Here is a 12,442-nt window from a genome sequence, read left to right as displayed (position 1 = left end):
ATAAATTAATAACTTGCCCCATCGTGACTACATGCAGTCTGGTCTCCATTTTCCAAGCATGCCTTGTTTTGTTTGCTGTTGGCTACTATAGTTACCAATACCACCGTCATTCACTCGAACAACTTGATGGAAACACACCTAACTCGCATTTGTTTGTTTTTCTTTTTTTGCGAATTTTTAAAAGATTCAAAATTTCCTGCAACGTCGTCCTGTCAGTCATTACTATTTTCATGTAAAAAATGAAATCTTCTGCAGCAAATTTTAAAGTGATATAGATTACATGTGCAGTGAAGAGAATTACGAAAAAGGTTACAGTATGTGACTGCTTGCAGAACTCACTCTTAAAGCGACTGTAGCCCCTTTTTTTCTGTTTGAAAAAATTATCCAATCTGTAACTGGAAAAAACATTGTATGATCCAAACTCTGAGTTTTATGACCCACTAAACCGCTATTAAATGGTGAGTATATTCAGTGTGTAGATGAGCCGAAACAGTTGGCTTGCATGGAAATCCAGATTTTTTGTTTGTGAAAAAAACAACAGCATCAAAAACAACATCAAGAATAGCAGAGCAAACATTGTGGTCAGTTTCCCTAAAGGCTTTGTATTGGCAAAATTTGGGCCGTAGTAAAAACTAATTGAGGAACCCTGTGCTATGTCAACAATGCCAACTAAATGGTTTTAATAATATTATTTAATGAGGACTAATGGGATCTCCCAAAACATTTTAGTCTGTATATTAAGAAATTGTATGTTTATGTAACTTGATGCTTATGTAGATTGTACTTTAAATTAAAATTTCACTTACTTTGATCTTCATTTAGTGTAGGAAATTATAGCACAGAAATTCATGACTTTCACAGAAAAACACACCAAACTGCATTTTTGACATGCATTTTTATTATTGTGGGGAGAAATATGATATGGTGAACAGGGTCATTATGTATTCCAAAACAAATCTAAATGATATTATTTACAACAAAACATCATTAATAATATACAGAGCTCATGCCCCTTTGACAACGTATTAACAACTATTTAAATGTTTCATAATTTCTTATTTTTACACCAAGCATAATTATTCAAAATATCAATGCACAAGAAAACGAATTCCTCTCATGCTGATAATTTTAAGATGTTTAAATAATAATTTACACATGAAATGTTTACATTACATTAGATACAGAAATTTTTATGCAGTGTCCGTACAGTCCTGGAAAACCTGGAAAAATAATGGAATTTTAAAATCAAACTTTCTAGGTCTGAAAAAGAAAGTTATGGAAAGTCATGAAATTTGTCCAAAGAATACATGTAAAATATAAAATATGTTAATTTTAATCAGGCGATCTTGTCATGAATGACGAGGAAATGCTTGCTCAGGGCTCCCAAAGCAAAATGCCTCTCTGCACCCAGAAATACAGACAATCCCAAATTAAGTTACAAATAACTTTCACAACATGTAATAATACATTACAGTTATTCTTTAATTTGTCAATTTTTAGGTTAAAAAGAAAAGTACCACAACTACACAGATAAAAACATGAATTAGAAACACAAGTTTTTATTATGCACTTCTACTAAAATAAGATTTGTTTTGTATTAAATAATTAATATTAAATAATAATAATTTTCTGTAGAAATGTTTAAAGAAGTATTAATTTTTACTTTCCTTTAAAAAGGTTTCATAATGTACTAATAAGCTTTTATTAAAGTAACCTAGTAACTATCTGCTAAATTGTAAGGAAAAGCTAATGTTTTTAACACAAAACAAGCCAGACAGAGGAAATGAAGCATGCTGTTGCAGGTGTAACCAACAAGCAAAAAACAAATATAGACTGTTTTTGATACAACCAAATGACCACATAGATTTGCTGATCACAGGGGTCCACATATTAGACTGCACGTTACTGCTGATCAGTCTACTGTAACAGCCTACTCAAAATTGTATTCATTATAAGGACTTTTATCAGCACATAGAAAGTTGAGTCTTTCCTCACAGTTTTTGGGAGTCCAGAGTTTTGTGTCTTTCTTCACAGTTCCACAGTACTGATTCACAGCAGGGCACACATTATCATCCAGAGACCAGGCTTTATATTTAATATCCTCGCCATTTAGCCAGAACCAGTGGCCAGCTAAAAAGCGCAGACCATGCCACACATCATCTGTCTGAGCTGCTGTATTTGAAAACATTGCCTTTTTCATCATTTTATCAGTGTAGAGACTGGCCAGATCAGCGTAGTTTTCCCTGCAATAATCAAGGCCCTCTTCCCATGTCTTATTTTGCTGGATTAGGACCAGATCATAGACCTCCATGCAATAAAATGTATTCTGCCAGGTGCAGTCTGCATCAAATAATGTAGCTTGATCTTTAAAGACACCGCCACATTTTTGATCAAAACTGTTTGGTTCTCCAGGGCCCCATCGATCAATTACTGCCTCCACTTTGTTTGGCCACCTCCACATGGTTAGGTTTTTATCATCTCTATGAAGTCCAATCCAGTAATATTGACTAACGGATGGATTTTGAGAGAGCGTTTGTATGTCATCATCCGTAAAGATGGACAGGTCGTCATAGTTATCTCTGCAGTACTTCCTTGCATCTTTCCATTGCATATTCTGGTTCACATAATAGTGTTTTCTGAAGAGAGCAGAGTTCAGTTCAAAGAGATTAAAAAATAGGAGCACAGCAACTGAAGTCTTCATTTTGATATTGGTCTCACAAAGCAGCTTTCCTCTAAGCTCAGCAGTAATTCCTCAACTGAATATGGGAATGGTTTTCCACATATATTTGACTTTTTACCACACCCTCTTACAAATGACTGACCAATAAAATCTAGGCAGGAACTGACAGTGTGTTACTGTAGACTCTGTCTGTCTAAATAATGAGATGGCATAAAAAAAGTTCAACAAATGTGGTTAAAACTTCTTAACCCGCACCGGACCGGTGGGCGAGCCCTAGGGGCGTATCTATAGCCTTTTCACACAGACATTCCGGAAAATACACAGAAAATGCATCCTGGATTTTTCCGGGATCGCGGAAGGAGCATCTTTAGAAGAGTAGGAGATCATACGCAAGAACTTCTTCTGAATTTTAGAGATTTTGAGAAAAGTAGCACCCCAGACAATATTGCAAAAATTCATAAATGGGAAAAATCTGCAGCAAAGCGTTAGATGCGCAGATGAGTGGATTGAAGGTAAAACAATTCTTAGTATATTTAACATTTTAGAGGATCTTGTACATACTAGATCAACATGTTTGGACCAATTTAAACCTTTGTCAATCAGAACACCTAGAAATGTTTTTGAAGCCACTTGAGTAATTGGAACTCCATCAATTTCTACACCAGCATGTTCTTTAGGGTATAATTTATTAATGTTGTGAAATATCATAAAATAAATTTTTTTGACATTGAGCTTTAGCTTATTAGTACGAAACCAATTTGATAATATACTAGTCAACATTTGAAGTGGATCAAAATGGTTTATCAAAGTTGTCCTAAGACAAGAATAGGTATTAGTGATTGGTTTTATGTAAACTTTTATTACAGGTTTTGATCCACTTCAAATGTTGACTAGTGTATTTTTAACTCGTCATTAACATGTTGGATCAAAGTGACAAAATCCTCATGTAGTGCAATAAGATTAAAGTCATCTGCAAATAGTATTGGTAGGAAATGATCACAACAAAGAAATAAATAATGAATATAAATTAAAAACAATAAAGGATAGAGCCCTGAGGAACCCCAAGTGAAATTTTAGAAGTTTTAGATAAAAAACCATTGACAGAAACAAATTGTTCTCTGTTAATAAGGTAATTACAGAACCAAACTAAGGCAGTACCCTCCACTCCATATCTATTAAGCTTAGAAATCAAAATATCATGTGAAACAGTGTCAAAAGCCTTACTTAAATCAAGAAAAACTCAGAGAGCAAATTTTTTATTATTAAAGGCATCAGATCTCACAAATTTCCGTGAAATAGTCACGCATTATTTTGCTCAGTTTTGCGTGATATTGTCACGTATTTCCACCATATTATGTGCCCCTGACATGACTTTCTTTTCCGTGACAGTTTCACGTATTGGTTACTCAACTGTTTTTCCTATTTTTAAACAATTGTTGCTTCGGTTTGGGGTTAGATTTGCTGTTTGCGTTAGGATGTCACTTAATGTATTGGTTTATAAAAATCTTATCCTTTTTAAACCATCGTCGCCTGACGTTAGGGTTAGAGTTGCGTTTGGGTAAGGATGTCATTTCATGTAACAGAAAGTTGTTCTAAGAATGGATATGGGACGATAATTGGTAAGCACCTTTGTATCACCTGATTTAAAAATAGGAATAACTTTTGCAATTTTGAGAGCTTGGGGAATAATTCCAGATTAAAATGAGAAATTACATAACTATGAGGTTGAATAATATGATTGATAGTCTCCTTAATGCTGGGTACACACCAGAAGATTTTTTTTACATCTTATAAGATTTTAAAAATGTGATGGACCACAAACTTGAGGATAAAAAATCCTAGATTTATCCGTTTTACTTCTATAGTGTATGATGTGCCATTATGTGTTAAAGACAGCACACCACACACAAACAGATTTTTAATCAGAGTCTCGACTGTGAACACAGGAAATCCCACAAAATCTCGCAAGACTTCAAAACAAGCATGGCGGACGATATGCAGGAAGACATTTCAATGATAGTGCTTGGAATAATTTTTACAAGACACGTTGTATAAACATTCGTGCTGTTGCCACAAATCAACAAGCTGATCCTCCATCTCTACTGTCCACATCAACTTCACTTTGGCCGTTTCTCAATCCGAAGGCTGTAGCCTGCTGAGGTCGCATATGCAGGCTGCATACGTCATGAAACCTGGTTTATTCAAGTTAACTGAGCATTACATTCACAAGTCATAAGTTTATTAAAACAATATACGATGAACAACGAATAATAGCCAATTTTATATATTCTGAAATAAGACAGTCTTGATGACGTATATACAGCCTGGAAATGCGACCTACGGATTGAGAAGCGGCCTTTGTGCTGCACCATGACTGCTTCCGTCTTCCCTCATCTCGCTTTCTGATTGGATATGGTTTCGTTTCACGTGATAATCTCAATAGCGTGCTCGCGTTTGTCCTCGGGATTCCCCACACACATCAAGATTTCTGATCGTAAATATTCAACATGTTGAATATTTACGATTCGCGATCGGCACTGCTCCGACGTTCTTCCGAGCAGGTTCGGACACTCTTAACACACCTCACATGAAGGGACAATCTGATAAGATAATCTATGAAACTTTTGCGATACTCGTGACATAGCTATTATTGTCGGAAGGGGGGAAATCGGCCCAAAATCAGCCCGATTATCTTTTGGTGTGTACCCGGCTTAAGGAGGATACTCTTAATACCATCGTGGCCAGGGGCTGAGTTTTTTCAAAGAAAAAATTATATATCGGACCTCCTGCGTAGTTGGGTGATCAAAATTAGGGAGGGGAGAGTACCGCCCATTTATTAACCTACATGGATCAATATCAGTTTTATGGATATTGTTTGCAAAATCAGAAACAATTTTGGTAAATAAATTATTGAAGCCATCAGTTATATCAATAGGGTCTGATAGACACCTATCATAATCCCTCATCTCTGTGGGTGCAGAAACAGCTTTCCTATTACGACTCAGAATCTGACTTATAATGTTCCAGGTTTAATGTTATTTAAAGACTCGATAAAACTGGTCAGCATAAAACATTTTTTTTAGTCGCCTTAATTAAGCTTGTAAATTGATTTCTCTATCTTTTGTATGTTTCTAGACAGGGAACTACACTAACTTTTTCCACTTGTGGCACTTGCGCTACTAACTTTTTCAGTTACTTGCGCAAAACATGATTAGGTCGCACAAATTAGTTATATTAAGCCGCTCTGGATATTAATGAACAATAATGAAGCTGTATTGCATACATATGTGCTTTTTATTGTCCTTGCCATCTTTTTGTAACCACATGCCTTCTTGTTTTCTTTAACATTGATAGATTTACTGCAATAGAACATACAGTACACAATAACAAGCAAAATTAATTTATTTTAGATTTCAACATGCTATGGTTTGGACAGATGGACAGACTCCTGAACTCTTAAGGAAAAATTAAATAAATAAATCCATAAAATAATATAATAATACATTGTCAGCAGCTATTGACTTTTTAATAAGATGCAAAAAGATACAAAAACCAATCCATGTCCACTTCACAGGACATCCCCCTCACATGCCAAAATCGATTGGCCATTGTGTATAGTTGGGCATCCTTGCCCTTTGCCCCTGTGAGAGCCAGTTCTGCACACTCTCTCTGGCATCAAACTTAATCAGTTCAGGCCCCTCTACACTGATTCTGATAAGGTCTTCTACAGTGTCTGAGTAAAGATTTGCTCTTATGTATGATTACATTTATTTCTGTGTAGAGAAACCTCTCTCACAGGCAGCAGCAGAAATAGGCAGTACCAGCATGATCTGGAACAGGTGTAGACTGTTCTAAAAACACACACAATATATAGATTAAATGTGTTTATGTGTGTGTTTATAAACTGCTAAAAACAAAACCACTTGCCTTATAATCTGAGCAGTATGGCTCAGTAGTTAGCATCACCTCCCAGAGTCCAAGGTCCAAGGTAGCTCTTGTCCTTAAAAGATGTGTATATCATCATCTTCATAGCTTGAAATTCTTCCTTGAAATTCTCATAGCTTGAAATTTTGGCCAGTTCTGGATTGCACCCATTCCTGGGATTTTTAATATACATTTAATATAGTCATATTGTGTTATATTATGTTAACTTGAAAACAGTCTGATGGGGGCGGGTGTGGAACATATACACCTTCTTAGGACTGTGGAGAAGTGCTCCAAGACTCCAAAACTTTATATCCTTCATACCGTGGTCCCAGAGCCTACGTTTGTCATCTGGCCAGGCATGGTGGTTGAAGGCATTAAAGGACTGCACTGCTGTGGTTGTTTGTGTTCTTCTCTATCAGCACAAATGAAAGAAAAATTAGCAATATTACAAACAATGTACCCAGCAGGCTACTGAATCTGTTTCTCAGGTGTTTCACAGTGGACTCACATGTCCTTTCGATTGCCCGCTGCAGTTTGGGGGCAGCTAGGCTGATAGATCAGCCTCCCCTTTTGAAAGGTTGACTTCCTGGATTAAAATAAAATATGAAATAGTAGAACATTCTGTATATTTTACAGTTTATTTCTAATATTAAAATCCAGATAACCTAAATATATTTACTTGAAACTTGAACTCCTGTCTTTCATTGTCCTGATTCTGGTGGTGCTGCTCTTGCATGGCAGCATAGAAGGTGCTTAGTTTTCCACCAGGTTTGGGTTGGGCTGCAAAGGCCTCTATGGTGACTAAAAGATTTTCAATCCCACTGACAGCCTGTGACCCAATCATTTGTTTAGCATATATGTTTATTAATGATTTATAATATGTATTTCACCCAACCCTTACTTGAGGTAGGATGATATCATTTCTCTGCAAAAGTAGGCTGAACTGACTAATATAACAGAAAAGGTCTGCCAGGAAATTGCAGAATGCCACAAAAGTCCCGTCCTCCATAGCAAGTTTTATCTGCAATGTAACATAAACACACAGATCAACCACATTATTAATCATTCCTGCCTATGTAAAAAATAATCATTCTGAAATTATAAAATACTAAAACACTTAACACCATGTTAAAAGTATTACCTTTTTGGCTCTTCCAGCAATTTCCACATTGGCTGTGACACCTGCCAGGTGGTCTATATGCAAATAAACAGCAGTAAACTGTCCTGGGCTTTGGAGACCGTGGTCTTTTCCTTGTTTCTGGAATTTTGCCAGAGACCTGGACACATTGGGCAGCCACCTAGTCCCCTTCACTCCACTTGGAGCATTCACATTCACCCCCATATCCGTTCCCAGCTCCCTGAGTTCCCTCATATATTTGGGGCTTAAATGGTATGTTTTCCAGACCAACTTTAGCAGGTCATACATCTGACCTATCATTGGGATCTCCCACTGTACAGCTAGCAACCCCAGCTCCAATCTGTAGACAGAATATTACATAATATCAGAATACTTTTGAACTTACTTTCGCTATGCCAGTTACAACATCTGTGCATATTACAGTGATATGCTATACTGTAGCGATACAATCTATGATTATGATAATAATAAACGAATGGTAATAATAGAAAAAAAACAAGCAATAATACATGACTAACCTTGATTAAAAAAAGAAAATTTGTAATTACTGTAACAGCACCAAAAATATAAAATTTTAAATTTGGCTCTCCTTAAGATGTCATAAGCAGTGTTGGGAACGTTACTTGAAAAAAGTAATTAGTTATAGTTACTCACTACTTGTTCCAAAAAGTAACTGAGTATAGTAACTGAATTACTCTATAATAAAAGTAACTCGTTACCAGGGAAAGTAACTATTTGCGTTACCGTTAAAAAAAGTTGCTATATGTCAAAGAATTTATATTCTTTTAGCAGTTTTAACAAGTCAGTTGAAATGAGTACAACAGACAGGTGCTCTGTAGTCGTATTCTTAATTAAATAAATCAAACTCCCAATGTCAGACAACTGGTCTGGAGATATCAGTATTTTTGGCCACTAGCTTTGTAGATGCGTGTGTCGTTGTGAGATGCTTCATTAAATTAAAGTTGCTTACAACGGATGTCGACAAAGTCTTCGCTCCCGGACATAATGTCCACATTACATGCACGTTCTTGCCTTTGACCACAATGAATTTGAAGTAGTGCTTATATCTCCACCTTGAAAATGCCAACTTTTCATCGGATTGCTTCTCCTGACTCTCTTCAGCTGCCGCAAATCTCTGTTTAGCTGTTGTGTGTGGGGGTAAATTTCAAATGCAGTTTGTGCGCCCTTGAAGGGCACTTCGTGAGGGTGATGTAAAATCCAAATAAACTCCTTATTATAATAATACCACCCCTTAATCTGCACTTTCCAACCACTGCACTGACATTAAGTGCAGAGAGAAAGAGAGAGAAAAAAAATAACTGTGTTTGCACTTCATCCGCTCATTTGCATTTTAAAGGACACACCCAAAACAGCACTTTTTGCACACACCTACAAAGTGGCAATTTTAACATGCTATAATAAATGATCAACATGATCTCACAAAGTTCCGTGGGATAGTCACGGAATTTTGTGCTCATTTTTCCGTGGCATTCTCACGGATCTCCGCATTTTTCCGTGGCCCTGCTACGGACTGTCTTTTTCCGTGGCATTCTCACGGATTGGTTACTCAACTGCTTTTTCCTATTTTCAAACCATTTTCGCTTCGGTTTAGGGTTAGATTTGGTGTTTGCGTTAGTATGTCACTTTAACTATTGGTTTCTAAACTTTAAACAATTGTCGCCTGGCGTTGGGGTTAGAGTTGGGTTTGGGTAGGGATGTCATTTCATGTAAATCTAACCCTAAACCAAAGTGAAAATGGTAAGAAAATAGGACAGAACAGTTGAGTAACCAATCCGTGAGAATGCCACGGAAAAAGACAGTCCGTAGCAGGGCCACGGAAAAATGCGGAGATCCGTGAGAATGCCACGGAAAAATGAGCACAAAATTCCGTGACTATGCCACGGAAATTCGTGAGATCAGGTTGTAAATTTTCTATATGGTACTTTGAGCTAAAACTTCATATATGTGCTCTGGGGACACCAAAGATTTATTTGATATCTTAAAACTTTTTTGTGACATGTCCCCAGAATTTAATAATCATTTTGTAAAACACAATTGTACAATAGCGTACCTGTGAGGCATACAGTGATACGGTATGATAAATATACCAGCATCTGCTTGTAGGAGGGCTATCACTCCCCCTTTGTGGCCCAGGTTAACAGCAGCACCGTCTGCCCCCATATATACTCTCTTGTCAAGCCAGTCCACACACTGTGGCCCAAGACCAGTAAATGCTGCTTTGGTTGCAGCATAAATACCTAAGATAAAAATGTAGTGTTTTTACTGCTTTTTAGAATTGTAAAGTTCAATTTTTCATTTTTATTTATATAGCATACAAAGTAGGCATACATAAATCAATGTATATGAGTAATGAACATTACCATTACCTTTTGCATGGGCATGTTGAACCTCAATGTGGCCAATGAGGATATTGGAAGGTCTTCCCTTTTCAATGACTCAAGCATAAACAATTTCATACTCTTTAGTGGAGACGTCGGTGTCGCTGTCTATCATGTCACTGTCTATCATGAACGACAAGTACTGGGTCGAAGAAATTTTGGCACAGGTCTTTTGCTTGAGAGTGTCTGAGATTACTTCAATAAATTGTGATTTGTGGTTAGCATATGTTGGATTAACAGCCACTCCGTTCTTCTTTAAAAGAATAATTTGCGATTTAAATTTGGCAAAAGGCTCTTTGGCTATATTATAAGCTACATTGAACTTAATTATCAATTCAGATTCCTCACTTGCTCGGTTTGCTAAATCTTGACGCCGAAATGCAGGGGGGGGTGCTGCTGCGTCACGGGATATGTACCGGTCTCTATATTTTGCGTTCTTCAGACTGTCATTGTGAAGCTTCAATGATTCGTGTTTAAATTGTTTTGACGCAGTTACAAATTTGGACAGTCCTGCAATTGAAGGACCGCAGAATTTACAGTACACACAGTGCATTGCTCCGTCTTGGTACCTTAACCACTGGTATTCTTCGAGCCACTGGTGGCGAAATTTTGGTTGCAGTGTAGTTCCCTGCTAGATTATGAGGAGTACCTGATATCTGCTTCAGTCCAGTTTGCTGACATTTCTTGTCATGAATGTTGTATTGCATGTTAATCCCTTATTTTTTGCCATGACATGCGCGTCCCTTATTACGGCACGCGCGTCATTGTTTATGCGTCTCATTTGTCATTTCCTGATAACTGCTTCAATCTAGTTTGCGACATTTCTCGTCGTGAATGTTGATATGCATCTAAATCTCTCGTTTTAAAGAGCTGAACTATAACTTTTGTTGTGATGACGCGCGAGTCATGTACTTTGTTTTACATCAAATATTCAATCATACACTTGCATTATTTCAAACCCTCAAGATTCATGTTCTATGTATTGGTTCTATGTATTGGTTGTAATGGAATATGTATTGGTTCTAATGGAATATGGCCCAAAACACACTACAGTGTAGTGGTTTTAATGGTAAAAGCTAATGGTTCCTATTGCTATTTTAATGGAAACCATTAGAATTTTCTGTAATGGTTTTATTGTTTTTTCCAGCAGGGAATATGGATGTCAGTACTCACATTTCTTACGGTTCTGATGATTTCTGACAAATCCAAAAATTCTTCAGTGTACATTGCAACGTAATGGTCCACTCTTCAAAATGCATCTCACATTTTAATCCAAAACAACAAAAAATAGCGGAAAATCATGCAAGGTCCTCCATTGTTTACATGGGCGTTACGGTCAGAATGATCGATGATGTTTTTTGCTGTTAAATATCGATTCTTATAATTGAAAATGTATCTTTTCCTGCTTTTAGCTGGTTTTGCTGGTGTAGCAAGCTGGTCTAGCTGTGTTTTGGTCCATTTTTAAGCTGTTCTAGCTGGACTTAGATGGTCAGACTGAAAGACCAGCCGACCCAGCAGCTTGGCCAGCTGTGCCAGGCTGGGAGGACCATCTTAAACCAGCTACTGTCACCTTAAACCAACTAGGCAAGGCAAGGCAAGTTTATTTGTATAGCACATTTCATACACAGAGGTCATTCAAAGTGCTTTACACAGAAATGAGAAAACAATATATAAAAAAGAAAAAGAAAATGTAAAAATAAGATTTACACGATAAGATCACAATAAAGACAAAGATACATGAGAATTTAAAATAACAATGAAAGAAAATAAATGTGATTTTAATAAAACAGTTTAAAATGTTAAAAAGAATAAAACAGGAGTAAACGTGACTTGAGTTAAAAGTGCAGTCAGTGTGAAGCAGCACAGTGCTCATTCAGTAAATGCAGAGTTAAACAGATTTGTTTTTAATCTAGATTTAAAAGTGTTTACTGTTGAAGCACATCTGATCTCTTCTGGAAGTGGATTCCAGCTACAGGTGGCATAAAAGCTAAATGCTGACGCACCTTGTTTTGAGTGAACCCTTGATATTTCTAACTGACCTGATCCTAATGATCTGAGGAATCTGTTAGGTTTATATTCAGTTAGCATATCTGTCATGTATTTGGGTCCTAAGCCATGAAGTGATTTCTAAACGAGTAACAATTCTTTAAAGTCTATTCTAAATGTAACAGGAAGCCAGTGTAAGGACCTGAGGACTGGAGTGATGTGCTCAGATTTTTTGGTTCTGGTCAGAATTCTGGCAGCAGCGTTCTGTATGAGCTGCAGCTGTCTAATGTTCTTTTTGGGGATCCCCGTAAG

At 36.8% G+C, this 12,442-nt stretch overlaps 1 protein-coding gene across 1 annotated transcript; it reads right to left on the bottom strand.

Moving 5' to 3' along the window:
- Positions 1–7,067: 7,067 nt before the first annotated feature.
- On the bottom strand, positions 7,068–10,009 carry LOC129453106 (zinc finger protein 862-like). The gene is made up of 5 exons (XM_073859641.1): positions 9,817–10,009; positions 7,749–8,085; positions 7,509–7,628; positions 7,287–7,436; positions 7,068–7,193 (listed from the first exon to the last, which is right to left on the bottom strand). The coding sequence occupies exons 1-5, from the start codon at positions 9,924–9,926 to the stop codon at positions 7,152–7,154; spliced, it is 759 nt and encodes a 252-aa protein (XP_073715742.1). The 5' UTR covers positions 9,927–10,009; the 3' UTR covers positions 7,068–7,151.
- Positions 10,010–12,442: the final 2,433 nt, after the last annotated feature.

This window comes from Misgurnus anguillicaudatus, chromosome 21, assembly GCF_027580225.2.
Source record: "Misgurnus anguillicaudatus chromosome 21, ASM2758022v2, whole genome shotgun sequence".
Lineage (NCBI taxonomy): Eukaryota > Metazoa > Chordata > Actinopteri > Cypriniformes > Cobitidae > Misgurnus > Misgurnus anguillicaudatus.
Note: the sequence above shows the minus strand (reverse complement) of the source record. Positions and strands in the feature narration are given on the sequence as shown.